Below are 17,258 nucleotides of genomic sequence, written 5' to 3'. Positions count from 1 at the left end.
AGTGAAGAAGCAGCTTTTCAAGGCAAGACCTCTCTATCTTCTAGTGATGGATTTGGGGGCCCCTGGGTGTTGCAATCAGTTGAGCATCTGAGTCTTGGTTTCAGCTCAGGTCATGATTGCAGGGTTTTGAGATTGAGCCCTGCATTGGATCTGAGCTCAGCAAAACGTCTAATAAAGTTTCTCTCTGCCTCTCTCCCTCTGCCCCCTTTCATGCTCTCTCTCTCTCTAAAGTGAATAAATAAATCTTTTTAAAAATCTAATTTTTGCTTCCACCCTATATTCCTTTGTAGCCTCACATATGAAGAAATTGTATTTTCTCTCCTTACCTATTTGGCTCTAATATATATTTGTCACGAAAGTACATAGCTAACTAATAAGCATGCTGTTCTAACGAGCATACTGTTCCAATAACTGCTTAAATTACTGCTTCAAAGCTTACATGAGTCCTTCCCTATAAGTATGCTAAAAATGACTTGCAAATGGGTTAATACTAATAACAAATAAATAATATTAGATACAAACAGGAAAATTTTTGACAACAGAATAAAGTACTTAGTATAAGAAAACGGGTTATGAAATGCATAGAATAATCAAAATGCTAAGGCATACCTCTTAGATAAAATAAATAATATTAGATACAAACAGGAAAATTTTCGACAACAGAATAAAGTACTTAGTATAAGAAAACGGGTTATGAAATGCATAGAATAGTCAAAATGCTAAGGTATACCTCTTAGATAATTAGGGGTTAGAAGCTTGTTAAAGTCAATTTCTCCTTTTCCAATTGGACAACCAGACACCACTCTTCTTCAACTAAGCCTTAAGTACATAACCCCATTTTCCTGCCCTTTATCTATTTCATGTTTGTGTACCAAAAAGAGCTATGTTTAACTTGTTACTAAAGTTTCCTTTTTCTTTTTTTTTTTTTCCAATAAAGACCTAGATTTACTTGCACATTTTTCACGAGCATCAAATAGTGGGTGATCTTTCAAGCTTGAACAGTAACAGTTGTATCGCTGAGGAAGGACTTCTTGTTTCAGATGGTCTAGATAATGATTTACAGCTATTTTTGGTAATTCTCAAAATGACAGCTCCTTGAATTTTTCTGTGTGCAGAAAAATTTGCTGGGCTGGCATTTTTCAGACCCTGGGAGGTTCATCCCAATTCTCAGCATGTGGGAGCAAGGGAATGCTCTGAAATCTTTACTCCAGAGGGAACTGACCTGTCTCCATTATCTTGTGATACATGTGAATGTTTGATGAGGTTTCCCTAGATGTCTGTGGCCTCCTGAGGTCTGGAATTTGTGAGCCAGGGCTAACCCATGAGCTGGGTGAAATTACTTATAGGCCATGGGCATTCCAAGACCAAACCTGATAAATTGACCAATAATGATAGTTTAGTTCCTCTAAAGGAAATGAACAATACTTCATACAATATATATATTAAAGAAATAGGGGTGCCACCTAAGTGGCTCAGGTGGTTAAGTGTCTGCCTTCAGCTCGGGTCATGATCCCAGTGTCCTGAGATGGAGCCCCACATCAGCTCCCTGTTCACTGGGGAGCCGCTTCTCTCTCTCCCCCTGCTTATCCTCTCTCTCTCTCTCTCTCTCTCTCTCTCACTCACTCACACTTTCTCTCAAATAAATAAAATCTTAAAAAAAAAAGAAAGAAATAGTAAAAGAGGAAATGGAAGAAAGAACACAGGAGACAAGATAGGAATGAGTTAGAAAGGTTTTTTTTAGAAAGAGGAAAAAAAGTGTATTTAATATACTTTTTAATCATTTCCTTACTCAAGATCTTCAATGGATCTTCAGTACCTACGGGGTAAATTCCAGCATCCTAGGCTGATATTTAATATGTTCCATGATCTATATAGAACCTACTCCCCAACACATGCCCTCTGTATTTATGGATGTTTCCCAGAATTCTTTGGGGATTTTATCTTCTTGTCTTTGTCCCTAAGGAAAATCTTATGTGTTCTTTAAGACACAGCCTCAAGGACTAAGACGTTGCCTACAAATAGCATTTATTGACCTTGGTCTTTACCATATTTACTTCAGAATTAACACTTTCTAAAATGCCTCCCTCAGATAGTACTCCATGTAACAGCAGTGGTGAATTAAGGACGGTTTGTTTATTCTAGGAATTCTGACTCTAATTCCATCAAATATTTGGTGTTTTGTATGTAGGTTTTTTTTTTTACAAGTTATAGGATTTAGACAATTACAAACCTACTCTTCCCCCTAATTTTCATTATGCTACCAAATTATGCCAGCCATATATCTTCACTTTACTAAACTCTTCAACTTTGGGAGATTTTTCTTACTCAGTTTTTCTTTTTTTTTTTTTTTTAAGATTTTATTTATTTATTCATTCTTGAGAGATAGAAGGAGAGACAGAGCCAAAGACACAGGCAGAGACAGAGCCAGAGACACAGGCAGAGGGAGAAGCAGGCTCCATGCACCGGGAGCCCGACGTGGGATTCGATCCCGGGTCTCCAGGATCGCGCCCTGGGCCAAAGGCAGGCGCCAAACCGCTGCGCCACCCAGGGATCCCTTACTCAGTTTTTCTAAAGACTCCATTTTGCTTGAAATCAGCATCTGTTTTTCAAGACAGAGGTCCATTCAAACTTTTTGTAAAGTTTATCTTCTATTAAATTTTGCCCTGAAAGTAGATTCACTTTTTTAAAATGTAAATCTTATTTAAATTCAATTAATTAACATATAGTGTAGTATTGGTTTCAGGGGTAGAGGTCAGTGACGCATCAGTTTTACAGGATACCCAGTACTCATTACATCACCTGCCCTCCTTAATGTTCTTCACCCAGTTACCCCATCCCCCACCCCCTTCCCCTCCAGCGACCCTCAGTTTTTTTCCTATGATTGAGTCTTATGGTTTGTCTGCCTCTCTTTTTTTTTAAGATTTTATTTATGTATGTATTCATTCATTCATTCATTCATTCATTCATTCATTCATTCATGAGACATACAGAGAGAAAGGCAGAGACAGGCAGAGGGAGAAGCAGGCTCTTCAAGGCGCCTGATGCAGGACTCCATCCGGGGACCCCAGGATCATGCCCTGGGCCAAAGGCAGGCGCTAAACTGCCGAGCCACCCAGGGATTCCCTCTTCCTCTTTTTTTTTTTTTCCAGATGCTTGGTGAATAAGTTTATTACTGTCTTTATCTGAAAAATCTTCATAGAAAATTGTGATTTGGTTTATTAGCTCTCAGCAGCCCGCTCCTAAGCTCAAAGGAAGCTTGGCTTCTTCTGAGCTACCCAATCTTTCTTTTGGGCAAAAGACAAAATTTGTGAGATAGACAAAATTGAAATTAAAATCTAGCTTTATTTAAGTCTTCATGGAATCATCAGCACGTATCACCTCACAAATATGTATGTTCTTTACTAGTTGTTGTAGAAAGAATATTTCTGTAGCTCCCAGTAAATATGATGTGTTCAATTTATACGACCTCTTCTGTATTATTCCTCACGTACTAGTCATTAAAAGACTAAATAAAAAATAATACATATTTTTTCAAAGCTTTCTCAAAGTTTAAAAAAGTCACACTATTTTCTTCAACCAGTGCAATTTGAATGAGCTTGTTAATCTTAAAAAATATAACAGTGAGAAGTTTTCTTGATTTATTTAGAGCAAAATGCTTTTCCTAGTCTTTTTTAATTGAATTAATATGCAATTAATTGTATCAAATGGAGACTGGTTTCAAACACATAGACTGCCAAAAATATTAGCAAAAGAGATCAGAAGAGCAATTAGTGCATATATTTTAATAAAACAAGTGCTTTTAAATTTCTTTAACAAAATTCATATGATTAATAAATGTAATCTTATCATTATTACCATTATTTTGTTTTTCTTTGTCTTTTAACAAATTTACTGAGATAATTCATGTACCAAAAATTTGACTCATTGAAAGTGTACAATAGAATAGTTTTTAGTGTTTAAAAAAAATAGAAATCAGCATCTAGGACAAGTAAACAGTCATCCAGCTTTTACTGAGAGCCTTTAGAGAATCTTCCCACACCAAAGTTATTTGATAAAGAGTTTCTACTTTTCACCATGATAAGGAATGTTGGATTTAAAAGATTTAATAAATGCAGTAAGACTGGGGGCACCTGGATGGCTCAGTGGTTGAGCACCTGCCTTTGGCTCAGGTCTTGGTCCTGGGGTCCTGGGATCAACTCTGTCCATCCCCTGCCCATGACTCCGCCACCACCCCACCCCCTACTCCACCCCACCCCCGGCACAGGGAGCCTGCTTCTTGCTTTGCCTCTGTCTCTGCCTCTGTCGCTTTGTTTCTCCTGAGTAAATAAATAAAATCATTTTAAAAATGCAGTAGGACGGGATCCCTGGGTGGCGCAGCGTTTTGGCGCCTGCCTTTGGCCCAGGGCGCGATCCTGGAGACCCAGGATCGAATCCCACGTCGGGCTCCCAGTGCATGGAGCCTGCTTCTCCCTCTGCCTATGTCTCTGCCTCTCTCTCTCTCTCTCTCACTGTGTGCCTATCATATATAAATAAAATAAAAATAAAAATGAAAAAAAAATGAAAAAAAAAAAAGATATTTAAAAAAAAAAATGCAGTAGGACTGGAACATTTCTACCAGAATATACGCTCTTCCAAGAGCTGGGATAGAAAGACCACACTCTCATAGAGCAGTAAAAATTGAATTCCTGCAGATCTCCAAATTTAAGTGCAAATTTGTCTTTAGAACTCACCTGCATGTGTGAATGGAGATGTATCTTACAACTCCCTGGGACTTTACATATAAACAGCTCTTAGGAGAGATAGTCACAAAGAGAAGCCCAAGAAAACAGGTAACTGAAGCTCAACTCACACTTACGTATTAGAATTCCAAAATCAATAAGTTGAATCTATAATACTAGTTCCATTTCTATGATGAAAATTAACAAAAATTCTTGCAACATCATTGTACTCTAAGGAGCCAATGAAAAAAAAAGGTTATATATATGTAATTAATTATAATTATAAATTAATTTTCATTAAGTACAAAACCTTACATTACAATACACAGAAATGAAATTGAGCAATATGGCCACCAAAATAATTATTTATGATATTTTCCAGATTATAACACTTAGGCCTCATGTGGATCATTCCTGCACTTGAACATTTTCTGAGCATAAGGTCCATAGCAGTCCTGTCACAGACGTGGGTAATGCATAATCTAGAGGGTCTCTACCAGTGGAACCAAAGACATATATACTAAGAGAATTAAAAGAGAAAGGGGCTTCTGGGTAACTTACTCTGGTGTTAAATTAGGTCACACAGTAGTACATCAATGTACTGATGTAGTTATTTCCAGATTTGTTAAACTCCAAGGATTCGTTTTGATTCTGACCACTCCAAGTACATGTCATTTCTAGTAGTTCCTTTATCATTGCAGTCAAAATATTCTAGCTGTATTGAAATAGACTTTGTTCACAGATTCTCCCCAGCCTCCTAGCACCATACCTTGGTTCATTCTGCTTCCTCTTCCTGGGAAGTCTCTTCCCTTCTGCCCTTCAGAAATTCTGCCCATCTTTAAGGACTAGCTTAAAATCTAGCCCCTTCTTAAAGCCCTCCACAACTGCCAATCTCTGGTGATTCCTGCATCTTTTAAGTTCCAACATCCTGGGGTGCTTGGGTGGTTTAGTTGAGCATCTGCTTTCTGCTTGGATCGTAATCTCAGGGTCCTGAGATCGGGCCCTGTGTTGGGCTCTCTGCTCAGTGGGGAGTCTGCTTCTCCCTCTCCCTCTGTGCTTGTGCTCGCTCTCTATCTCAAATAAATAAACATTTTTTAAAAATAAAATAATTTCCAACATCCTTTCATTTTCTCAGGTATTTATTGTCTTGTTTATCTGTATAAATTTTTTCTATGTATATCTTTTTTATCAAGCTATTTTATACTATTCTTAAACACAGAAATTATGTTTTGTAATGCTTTGTATACCGAACATTGCCTATCCCGGTAGATACACATTAAATATTTGTTGACTGGTTGATATTATTTATTACTTTCATGCTAATTTACCTGTTATACTGTTTCTCAAGAAAAAAAAAAACCCTCATAGATCCAAATTTGGAAACCCCATTCTGAGCTACTTTACATAACTTTCATTTGTAGTCATGACATCATGTGACAATAAGTGCATGTTAGTACTGGAATTCATGGCAATACTTAGTTATTAGGGAGTAGTCAAGATCCAAGATACTAATTTTTAGAAAATGTTGGTGAGATTATACAAAAAATAAAACTCATAAAACTCTCAGATCCTAGACAATTCTACTAAAGTATTCATTCCTATGAGAAACAGTATTTTAATAAACTCAACTACTCTGAATTGTGGGATTGGAAGAAAATCTTTATGGTCATTATGACAAAATATATTCAAAGTCTTAAAAATATATATGTTTTGATTGTTCAGTTTTACTTCTAGAAAACACTTCTAGTTTTACCTCTAAATAAATAAAGATGTACACAAATAGCTACAAGGATATTTGTTATAGAACTAAAATATAAGAGACGCCTGGGTGGGTGAGTGGTTGAGCTTTTGGCTCATGTCATGATCCCGGGGTTCCAGGATCGAGTCCCACATCAGGCTCTCTGCGAGGAGCCTGCTTCTCCCTCTGCCTATGTCTCTGCCTCTCTCTGTGTCTCTCATGAATAAATAAATAAAATCTTAAAAAAAAGAAGAACTAAAATATAATATGTAAAAATATATAAAAGCCTAAATAACCAAAAATAGGTGATTGGTCAAATAAATTATATACTATACAAGGAAGCCATTAAAGTGTGCTGCACAAGAATATTTAATGAATTGAAAAGATGATCTTAATATACTGTTATATGAAAAAAGTCTTAAATATAATTGTATTTTAAAGTACTAGAAATATAAAATTTCAAATGCTGATTATGATATGAAATAATCATATTTACAGATTTCCAAGTTTTCTATAGTGAAGCAGTACTTTTGCATAAAGAATTTTTAAGGGGATTCCTGGGTGGCTCAGCGGTTTAGTGCCTGCCTTCAGCCCAGGGCATGATCCTGGGGTCCTGGGATCGAGTCCCACATCAGTCTCCCTGCATGGAGCCTACTTTTCACTCTGCCTGTGTTTCTGCCTCTGTGTGTGTGTGTGTGTGTGTGTGTGTGTGTGTCTCATGAATAAATAAATAAAATCTTTTAAAAAAAAGAATTTTTAAAATTTTAAGGTATTAAAATTTTAAGTAAATATTTAGCCAGTATCTCAGAATTGATCATTGGGGGTCACACAATCTACAACCAAGAAAAATATATTATGTAACTTTTTTTTTTAAAGTAGGCTCCAATAAATAAATAAATAAATAAATAAATAAATAAATAATAAAGTAGGCTCCACACCCAGCATGGAGCCCAACTCAGGGCTCAAACTCACAACCCTGAGATCGAGACCCAAACTGAGATCAACAGTCAGACACTTAAAGGACTGAGCCACCCAGGCGCCCCTTTTATTATGTAATATTTTGAATTAATCACAAGACAAACTAAAGAAAGGATCTCACATCTTGATGACTTCTTTAGGAAAGTGAATGAATGTCATATGGCTGAAGCCAACCAATGAGGTAAGACGGTGGGAAGAATGTTCCTCCCTAGCATTGCTTATGACTTGCAGCTCTTGCTTATTTTTGTTTGTAGGTCCATGGAAAGTGTATGTGTAAGCACAACACAGCAGGTACCCACTGCCAACACTGTGCACCATTATACAATGACCGCCCATGGGAGGCCGCTGATGGCAAAACGGGATCTCCTAAAGAGTGCAGAAGTGAGTACCATACCCACAAGCCTAAAAGCCTTCTTTGTAAAGTAAACTTATCTGTGGACTCCTTGTTGTCTCTGGAAACATAGTATAAAGTGGTGGGTGATGGGCACAGTAACCTACACAAATATACCCCATGTCACTGCTCACTGTGACCTCAGCTACTGGAAACAATCACTGCTTGCAAAGTTGCCAATATGACAATTTTGCCAACAGTGTGTTACCCATTTGCTTGGACAGTTTGCAGGACCTAAGCACCCTCTTTGAGAAACTGACATAATAAAAACATGGCTAGACACAAGAGCAAGCGAGAATTATGGCATACAATGACCCTCGTGGCTGAGATATTGAATTATAATCATGAAAATAGCTATCTCAAATTCAGTTTTCAGAACAACCCAAAAAAGCAAGCAGCTGATGTTAATCCCACTTTGGAGATGAGGAAATTGAGGCTCAGTAAGATTAAGTAAATTGCCAAGGTTAGTAAACCATAGTCAGGACTTGATCTCAGCTCTTCAGACCCCAAACTAAATGCTTTTTCCATAGTACCATGATGCCTTTCTTTTCACTTATGATACTTGAAATGACAAATCAGTTTTGAAACCAAGCCAGTTGGTCAAGAACGAGACTGCATTACTAGGACTAACTTCAGGTTTGAAGTTGGAGATTAGATAGATAAAACGGTAAAAAATATGGGGATACAAACCATTTTTTCTTTGCAGTTCAAAATGTTCAGAGAAATACACATGCCCATAACAATGTTTATACTCGCAAACTTCAATTTTACAAAGATTTAAAGGCAAGTACTGTGGGTAATATTGTGAGAATTCTCCTCCCATACATAATTTGGAATCCTAATTGATTTATTTTAGTTTCTAAGACATGTAAAGGATTTCCTCTAAGCATAAATTTTAAATTATCTTATATTATGCTTTTTAAAGATTATGAATCTCGTCAAAATATCATAACATGTCAAGGAAACAATGAAAAAACAATAGCACAAACACAATTGACTCCAGGAAAAAGTCTGGATTCTTATTCTAAATCACTCATCAAGAGAATCTAAAGAATTTCTCCTAAATTCCTAGAGTGCCATTCTGGTCCTTTCCACAGACACCAACTGTGTATCTAAATGCATATAGAACACAGAGACTTGTCACTTGTTGCTACTGATAATCTTATAAATGCCTCTGAGAAATGGTTACAAAAGAAACAATGCAGGCCTCTTTAATAAAAACAAACAAACAACAACAACGAAACACACCCAGGCTTCTAGAGGAGACTATCTTATACTCGCCAGTACATCAATAGCTGAGGAATAGTGCTTCATGAAAGACATATCCATCTACCTACCAAGTTACTAACCCCTGTCCACAAGAAGTTTCCTTCCAGGCTCAGTAGTGAACATGAATTTAGGCCTGTATTTGCAATATGAATTTTCATTTTCAAATAATGCCTGACCATGTCGAGTTTTTTAAGCATGGTCAGGGGACCCACAGTGATGACACTGGTCCTTGGGGGGTAGCAGGAATGGAAATGGTGAAGTGTTAACTGTGAAAAGGGAAAAAAAATGGGTAGCCATTCTAATAGTCTTTCCAAAATAAATGTCAACCTCAGTTGCTAAGGAAATTATAATATCTCTGCCTAAGAACACAGATCTACACTTTGCTGACTTCCAGGCATATTCTAAAATGTAATTTTTAAATTAAAAAATATAAAGAAACACTGGAAGGATATACAAGAAACTAGACAATAAAGAAGTAACTTGCTGAAAATGGGGTGACAGGGGATCCCTAGGTGGCTCAGCGGTTTGGCGCCTGCCTTTGGCCCAGGGCGTGATCCTGGAGTCCCGGGATCGAGTCCCACGTCAGGCTCCCGGCATGGAGCCTGCTTCTTTCTCCTCCTGTGCCTGTGCCTCTCTCTTTCTCTCTCTACATCTATCATGAATAAATAAATAAATCTTAAAAAAAATTGAAAATATATTAAAAAAAAGAAAATGGGGTGACAGGGTACACAGGGATTGGGAGACTGGTGTTCTCATTGTTTGCCTTTTTATATTGCTGTTTTGATTCTTGTTGTGAAAATGTGCACTATTTACAAAACTAAAAATAAAATTAAAAACTAACACTGCGTGTTAATTATACATAAATTTAAAAGATTAGTAGCCAGCTTACCCCATTTTTAACTGCTTCAATATTAGAGAACCTGTTGTTTTAAATTGTTTTCCTTGCATGTCTTTTTTCCCCTCAGCCTGCAAGTGCAATGGGCATGCTGATACCTGTCACTTTGACATTAATGTGTGGGAGGCATCAGGTAATCGTAGTGGTGGTGTCTGCAATGACTGTCAGCACAACACAGAAGGTCAGCATTGTCAGCGATGCAAGCCAGGCTTCTATCGGGACCTCCGGAGACCCTTCTCTGCTCCAGATGCTTGCAAAAGTAAGTAAACTAGTGGTTACTGGGGGAAAAAGCTTGATTTGTGCAAAAAAAATGAATCTTTCCATCCTTCATATGTTGGTCCATGGGAGAGAGGTCATGAAATTCTCAGAACACTCAATACGCCAGTTCATTTCTTCATTGATAAGAGGCACGGATTTTTAACTTGTTAGATGCAAACAGTACAATATCCATCAATCCAACAATATCCAAGTAATCTCTTCTATAACTCTGCATGAAGTAAAATTGCTTCCTGTGACACCACATTTGGGAAAACAAGATGACAAATAAAAGGGGGGGGGAGGATGATGTAGAGGGAGATATTTTTTAAATTATCTCAAGGAGCAAATGGCTATCTTGGTTGGTAGAGCATGTGACTCTTGATCATGAGTTCAAGACTCAAGTTTGGTGTAGAGATTACTTTTAAAAAAGTATGTGAAATTATCTTAAGACTAAATATATGAATAGGATATAGGCAATAAGTAGACTCAAATTGATGAAATAAAGAGTTATCTGCACTTGGGTCATTCTATTTTTCATCTCTACAGTGAATTTGAACACCTGAAAAACTACAGGTTTTGGTGTCACTATGAATACACTTTGGCTGACACCGGCCTAATGGACCCCTGTATCATAAACTAATTTAGAACATAACAATAATTCCCTATTCTCCCCCACAAAATACTAAATTCTTATAGAATGGATTTTGCTTTTTTGTTAGCATAACTCCAAGAAGAGGTTTATATGAATAGAGTAGAATTTTAAAAGATCTGCTCAATTAATGAGACATTAGGTGAAACATGTGACTGTGAAGGGTGCAGTCAGAGCTTCAGTAGATGCCCAGTGTGGATGAATAGCTCATCTAACTACACAAGTAGTTACCCATGTCAACTCAGAAATTAATCAGATAACAAAAAACACTCAAACTGTTAATGGAGATTGATGTCTATGCACTTCCTTTCTCCACCAAGGACTTCATGTTCTAGCTCAAAAACAGTGACAGGAAGGGAGCAATACAATGGGAAATAATCATTTAAAATCTTGTTTTGTTTTGTTTTTTAATTTAAAGGACAAAAATTCTCTTGCTCTTGAAAAATACATTTTAAAAATATTTTATTTATTTATATATTTATTTGAGAGGGAGAGAGAGCAGGTGCAAGCAGGGGGAAGAGGGAGAGGGAGAAGCAGGCTCCCCACTGAGCAGGGAGCCCAACACTGAGCTGGATCCCAGGACCCCGGGATCATGACCTGAGCTGAAGACAGACACTTAACAAACTGAGCCACCCAGGCGCCGCGAAATATACATATTTTTAACATCAGAGAGGAGATATCTGTGTGAAATTTGAGTGGGCTTTCTTGTTACAAGCGTTCTGTCAAATTGTAGAAGACAAGGTGTCACAGTTCATTTTCAACATTGAGCCCCAAATTTCTATCTACATCTTAATATTTCTCTGAGAATTCTGTTTTGCTCCTGCTCCTTGTCTGTACTCAGACTTTCATTTTAACAGACTTTGAACAGGATGCCTGAGTGGCTCAGTGGTTGAGCATCTGCTTTTGGCTCAGGGCGTGATCCTGGAGTCCTGGGATCTAGTCCTGCATTAGGCTCCCCGTGAGGAGCCTGCTTCTCCCTTTGCCTGTGTCTCTGCCTCTCTCTCTCTGTGTCTCTCGTGAATAAATAAATAAAATCTTTTAAAAAATAATAGATTTTGATCAAGCTTCTAGAATAGAAGCTTTCCCTGCTCCTTATGGCTGTGTAACCCCATGCTAGCTATTAAAGCTGTTTGGACTTTGATTTTTTTTCCCCATAGGGTGTAATAAGAACTATATAAAATAAAGTATGTGAACTGTTTAGCACATTGCCTGTTATAGTAAGTCCTCAAGAAATAAAGACTATAATACTATAACTATAATAATTATTATTGTCCTATAAAATAGAAGGTGGGAAATAATATTACAGAGTCTCTACTCTTTATATCTTATATCAAAGATAATTACTTCTTTAAGACCCCTAAGACTTTCGGGAATAAAATAAAGGCTCCTTAACCTCAAGTGCTGAATTAAGGGTCTGCTTATAAAATTGCTTGGACTCACAATATATTAAGTCCTATTACCATTTCTACAGGATATATTTAAATAGATAGAGGGGTGCCTGGCTGGCTCAGTCAGTAAAGCATGTGACTCTTAATCTCAGGGTCATGAGTTCAAGCCTCACATTGGCAATGGAGCCTACTAAAATAATAATAATAATATAAAATGATATTTTTAAAAAATATTTTAATTTATTTTCAAAACAACATTTTCATAAAATTTCTGTAAGTTATAGATATCTCTAGAGACAAGTTTCCTTCAATCTGGAGGAGCAAATATCAGGGGATCAAGAATGTTTTGAATACGAGTCAAAAAATAGTCATCATTGTCCTTAGCTCATTCAGTTCCATGTATTTCTTTTTGTTCTGTTTAAATGCAGCTTTTTCATTAGTTCTGACAATTCATACTTTAGTTTTATGATCTCAGGGTGACCAGAGACCAGTATTTGTCAAAAGCCCTTTTCGTGATTCTTCTTGAAGCTGGACCATATTTTTGTAAGAGCATCAGAACAACAACCTGGGGATCCCTGGGTCGCGCAGCGGTTTGGCGCCTGCCTTTGGCCCAGGGCGCGATCCTGGAGACCCAGGATCGAATCCCACGTCGGGCTCCCGGTGCATGGAGCCTGCTCCTCCCTCTGCCTGTGTCTCTGGCTCTGTCTCTCCTTCTATCTCTCAAGAATAAATAAATAAAATCTTTAAAAAAAAAAAAAAAAGAACAACAACCTGTAAATGACAGGGCATTAAAAAATGGACATGGTTAAACACCCAATGAGAATTCATTGTAATGCAGTCGATAAGAAACTTTGATTATTTTTTTAACACAGCATTTTAACAATTTGAATGTCCAGGGACACCTGAGTGGCTCAGCGGTTGAGTGCCTGCCTTCTGCTCAGGTAGTGATCCTGGATCCAGGATGGAGTCCCACATTTGGCTTCTGTGAAGAGCCTGCTTCTCCCTCTGCTTGTCTGTTAAAATAAGATTAAAAAAAAAAAAGAGGGCGCCTGGTTGGCTCAATCGGTGGAGCATTAGATTTTTGATCTCGGGGTTGTGAGTTCAAGTCCCACATTGGGTTTAGATATTACTTAAAAATGAGATCTTAAAAAACAAGAAAGATATATACTTTAAAATATTAATATATTAGATAGATATGTATATGTGTGTTGCATATCCTCAGACCACTAGTAGAAATGTCTAAAAATGAAAATGTACTAACTACCAAGCAGATAAAATAGGAAAGAAAGTTAATTTATTATTAAGTAACTCAGATATGGTAACTATCTTGCAGGACAACAGGCAACATTTCAAAATGCATTTTCAAAGATACTATTAAATTGCATTGACTTGAAATAGTATGCTGTACAATGTATCTAACATATATATTTGTTCATTCAGTCTTTCAATGAATTTATATTGAGTACCTGTTTATGTGCCAGAGGTTTGGGATGCATCAGGGAACAGAATAAAGTTCTCTAACCATTAAAAACAGAAATAGAAAAGGTTTACTGGCAGACTTGGAGCCAAGATAAATACCTTTTTTAATTTTTATTTTGTTTTCTTTTTGTTACTGTGCTATGTTCAAGCTATGGCTTATATTCTTACAAAATATAAAAAGGTTGCCAGGTCTAGATTTTTTAAATCCTAGAGAGCTCACCACTTCAGAATTTTAAACAAAGAGCATGAAAAAGGAGATTAGTTAATGACTAATGACTTAGTGGTGACTTGTTAATGGTCACCACTTCTATGACTCTTGTAGAGACATGTACAAAAAAAGAATATTTATAAGTTTTGGTCCCCAAACTACCAGTTCTATAAAAACATAAGCAAAATGTTAGAATGTAGCTAAAACTAACACATAAGAGAGACACAGTCTTTTCACAATGTCTATGTATGTGTGTCTGTAAACGTATATATGTACCTATATATGTATGTATGTAGGCATATGGTATATATGTGTGTGCATGTATGTTAGGTGACACATGTATGATCGATATTGTGTTAGAAAGTGGGGGGGAGGAGCTCATAGGAGGAACAATTAACAACAGTTGAGTGTTTTGAATTTTGACATAAGACCTGAGACCTGAAGTTTAATAGGACACACGGGTAAGGGTATTCCTACAGGAGAAAACAACCAGTGCCAAAAAAGGAACAGAAGGAAGAAAGAACATAAAGTATTCTCAGAGCTGAAAACAATTCAGAATGACCATAGAGGCAAGAAGGAGGGAGGAAGGCAACAAAAGGTAAAGGAATAAGAGTAGCAAAAAAGATGGGTGGTTGGCTGGAAGTGTTCTCATCGTGGATATCTCAGTCAGTGAGTTGGAGCTGATGGAACTACCAACAAGTAGTTGATAATCAACCAATAAATATCATTTAGCATAATTTTCCTGGGCCCTACCAAATGAATATTTGTAGGTATTATCTAAGTATTAGAAGAATGAAAGCACCAAAGCCATTTCAGTGAAAACTCTCATTGAGACCACATTAATACATTGGGAAAAAAAATCCTGAAATATTATAAGGTAATTATAACAAATTTTTCTGAATTAGTTCCTCAACACTTTAAGTTGTCATTAGATTCTAAAAGACTTGAAGATAGAAACTACTACTGCTGAGTCAAGTTGCTAATCACTCCCAAACAAATACTTTCATGGTATTTAATGAACCAAGTAAGGAAGTTATGAAAATAACTGATACCAATTTAGTCCTTTTAGCATAATTTGTAGGAGGTAGATGGATTGTGGGGAAGATCTGTATTTCCTTCTTTCCTTCTCCAGGCAGCCCCCTGATCCACTCATTAGACAGCTGAGGAAGGTATATCTCCTTTATTCTAAGACTATTCCAGCACATGTTTGGGACAAGACATTGGTGTCAACTTCCCTTGCATGGATTTCTTTACTGGTACCTTCTTTAATAATATTCCTCATTCTGTTCTTCTCATCCCTTTTCTGAGCCAGAGGTAATCCCAACACTTATTAGCACATCCAGCCCTTTTCTCTATCTTCATTTGCTCTGTAATATATTGTTTTATAGACAATATGTTTCCCAGAGTTTTCATTTTTTTTATTTAGTAATATTCTTGGGATGCCTGGGTGGCTCAGCAGTTAAGCATCTGCCTTTGGCTCAGGGCATGATCCTGGAGTCCCCGGATCGAGTCCCACATCAGGCTCCTTGCATGGAGCCTGCTTCTCCCTCTGCCTGTGTCTCTGCCTCTCTGTGTCTCTCATGAATAAATAAATAAAATTGTTTTTTTAAGTAATATTCTCTTATCATTAACCATCTTCTTAATGGATGTGTCCATGTATCACCTTCAGAGTTATTAACTCTGATAATAAAGTTTATGATAAATAAGTTAATGTACATGATATTTTTTAAGATTTATTTATTTATGAGAGAGAGAATGTGTGCGAGTGGTGGAAGGGGCAGAGGGAAAGGGAGAGGATATTAAGCAGGCTCCCTGCTAAGCATGGAGCCCAGTATGGGACTTGATCCCAGGACACCTGAGATCATGACCTAAGCCAAAATCAAGAGTAGGATGCTTAACTGACTTTTAGTTACCCAGGGGCCCCTGTACATAACATAAGTGCTACAATGTACCAAATTTCATGCTAGATGCTGATGGAAATATTGCTGTAACTAGAACTTTTCTCCCCATTAGCTCCCACTTTTCTGAGAAAGGTAGTATCAGGAAAACAAGTCAATATTATGATATGATATTTAAAAACTTAAACTATCTCAGTGTCTGTTTATATCAACATGTACAATGTTATTCAAAATAACAATTTTATTATATTTATTCTACTGTGCTTACCAAGGTGGAAATGTAACCTGCTACTCAGTGTGTGGTCCACAGACAGGTCCAATTGACATCATCTAGTTGTTGATTAGAAAATGCAGAACTTATCCCATCCCAGATCTACTAATATGCACTTTAATAAAATTCCCAGATGACTGTATCATACTAAAGTTTAAGATTGCTTCAGAATGCTTTTCTTTATTTTTTAAAGATTTTATTTTTACGTAATCTCCACCCCCAACATGAGGCTAAAACTCACAACCCTGAGAGCAAGAGTCACATGCTCTACCAACTGAGCCAGCCATACATCCCCAGAATGCTTTTCAACAAAGGTTAAATGCATCTTAGCGCTTACTCTACAGTTAAGTTGGCTAGAATGTCCTACTGTCCTACTGTTCTCTAAGCACCTAAATTAACCAAGATTTGTATTTCTATTGGTATGCATATGGACTTAGAATTTATAAAAGTGAATTACATAGGGATTTACTAAGAAAAAAATAGATATCTGGATAAATATGTTTCCATAGTACAGCATTACTAACTCCATGAGATGTCAATAGGAATTAGATGAGGAAAAATTTTTCTATGGCCTTTGAATTTAAGAAATGGTGAATTAGGGGCACCTGGGTCGCTCAATTGGTTAAGCGTCTGCCTTCAGCTCAGGTCATGATCTTAGGGTCCTGGGATCAAGCCCTGCATCAGGCTCCCTGCTTCTCCCCCTGCTCATGCTCTCTCTCTCTCTCAAAGAAACAAAATACTTTTTAAAAATGATTTTCATCATGATGAAATCAAAGATTTCTTCAGGATTTCTCAGCACATTTAATATGCCAATGTTCATTCTAACCCTCCTATAAAGCTTTAAGGTATGTCTCTCAAATTTAACCAGAGAATGCTTTTATTACAGAGTATCTTGTGGGACCTGTGTTCTACAGAACACACTGGAAGATACTGTTATTGTATAGTGACATAACTATATGAAGACTTCATTTGGGGAGACATATCCTAGAATATTTCTTCTGTATATTTGTTCCTCATTTCTAAGTGCTAGAGGCTACAACTGTATATCAAGGAAATAATAAACCTTATATTTCTATCAATGAAATAATCACAAATATAATACTAACCAAGGCTAGGCA

At 36.9% G+C, this 17,258-nt stretch overlaps 1 protein-coding gene across 4 annotated transcripts in view; it reads left to right on the top strand.

Moving 5' to 3' along the window:
• Positions 1-17,258, top strand: part of NTN4 (netrin 4) — a 121,315-nt gene that overhangs the window by 69,503 nt on the left and 34,554 nt on the right. For all 4 annotated transcript variants that reach the window (XM_026013059.2, XM_026013057.2, XM_026013056.2 and 1 more), the window contains exons 4-5: positions 7,689-7,815; positions 10,060-10,248. In XM_026013059.2, coding sequence (XP_025868844.2) covers positions 7,689-7,815; positions 10,060-10,248 — 316 coding nt within the window. The remainder of the gene's footprint in view (positions 1-7,688; positions 7,816-10,059; positions 10,249-17,258) is intronic.

This window comes from Vulpes vulpes, chromosome 10, assembly GCF_048418805.1.
Source record: "Vulpes vulpes isolate BD-2025 chromosome 10, VulVul3, whole genome shotgun sequence".
NCBI lineage: Eukaryota > Metazoa > Chordata > Mammalia > Carnivora > Canidae > Vulpes > Vulpes vulpes.
This window is presented reverse-complemented; position numbering and strand designations above follow the sequence as displayed.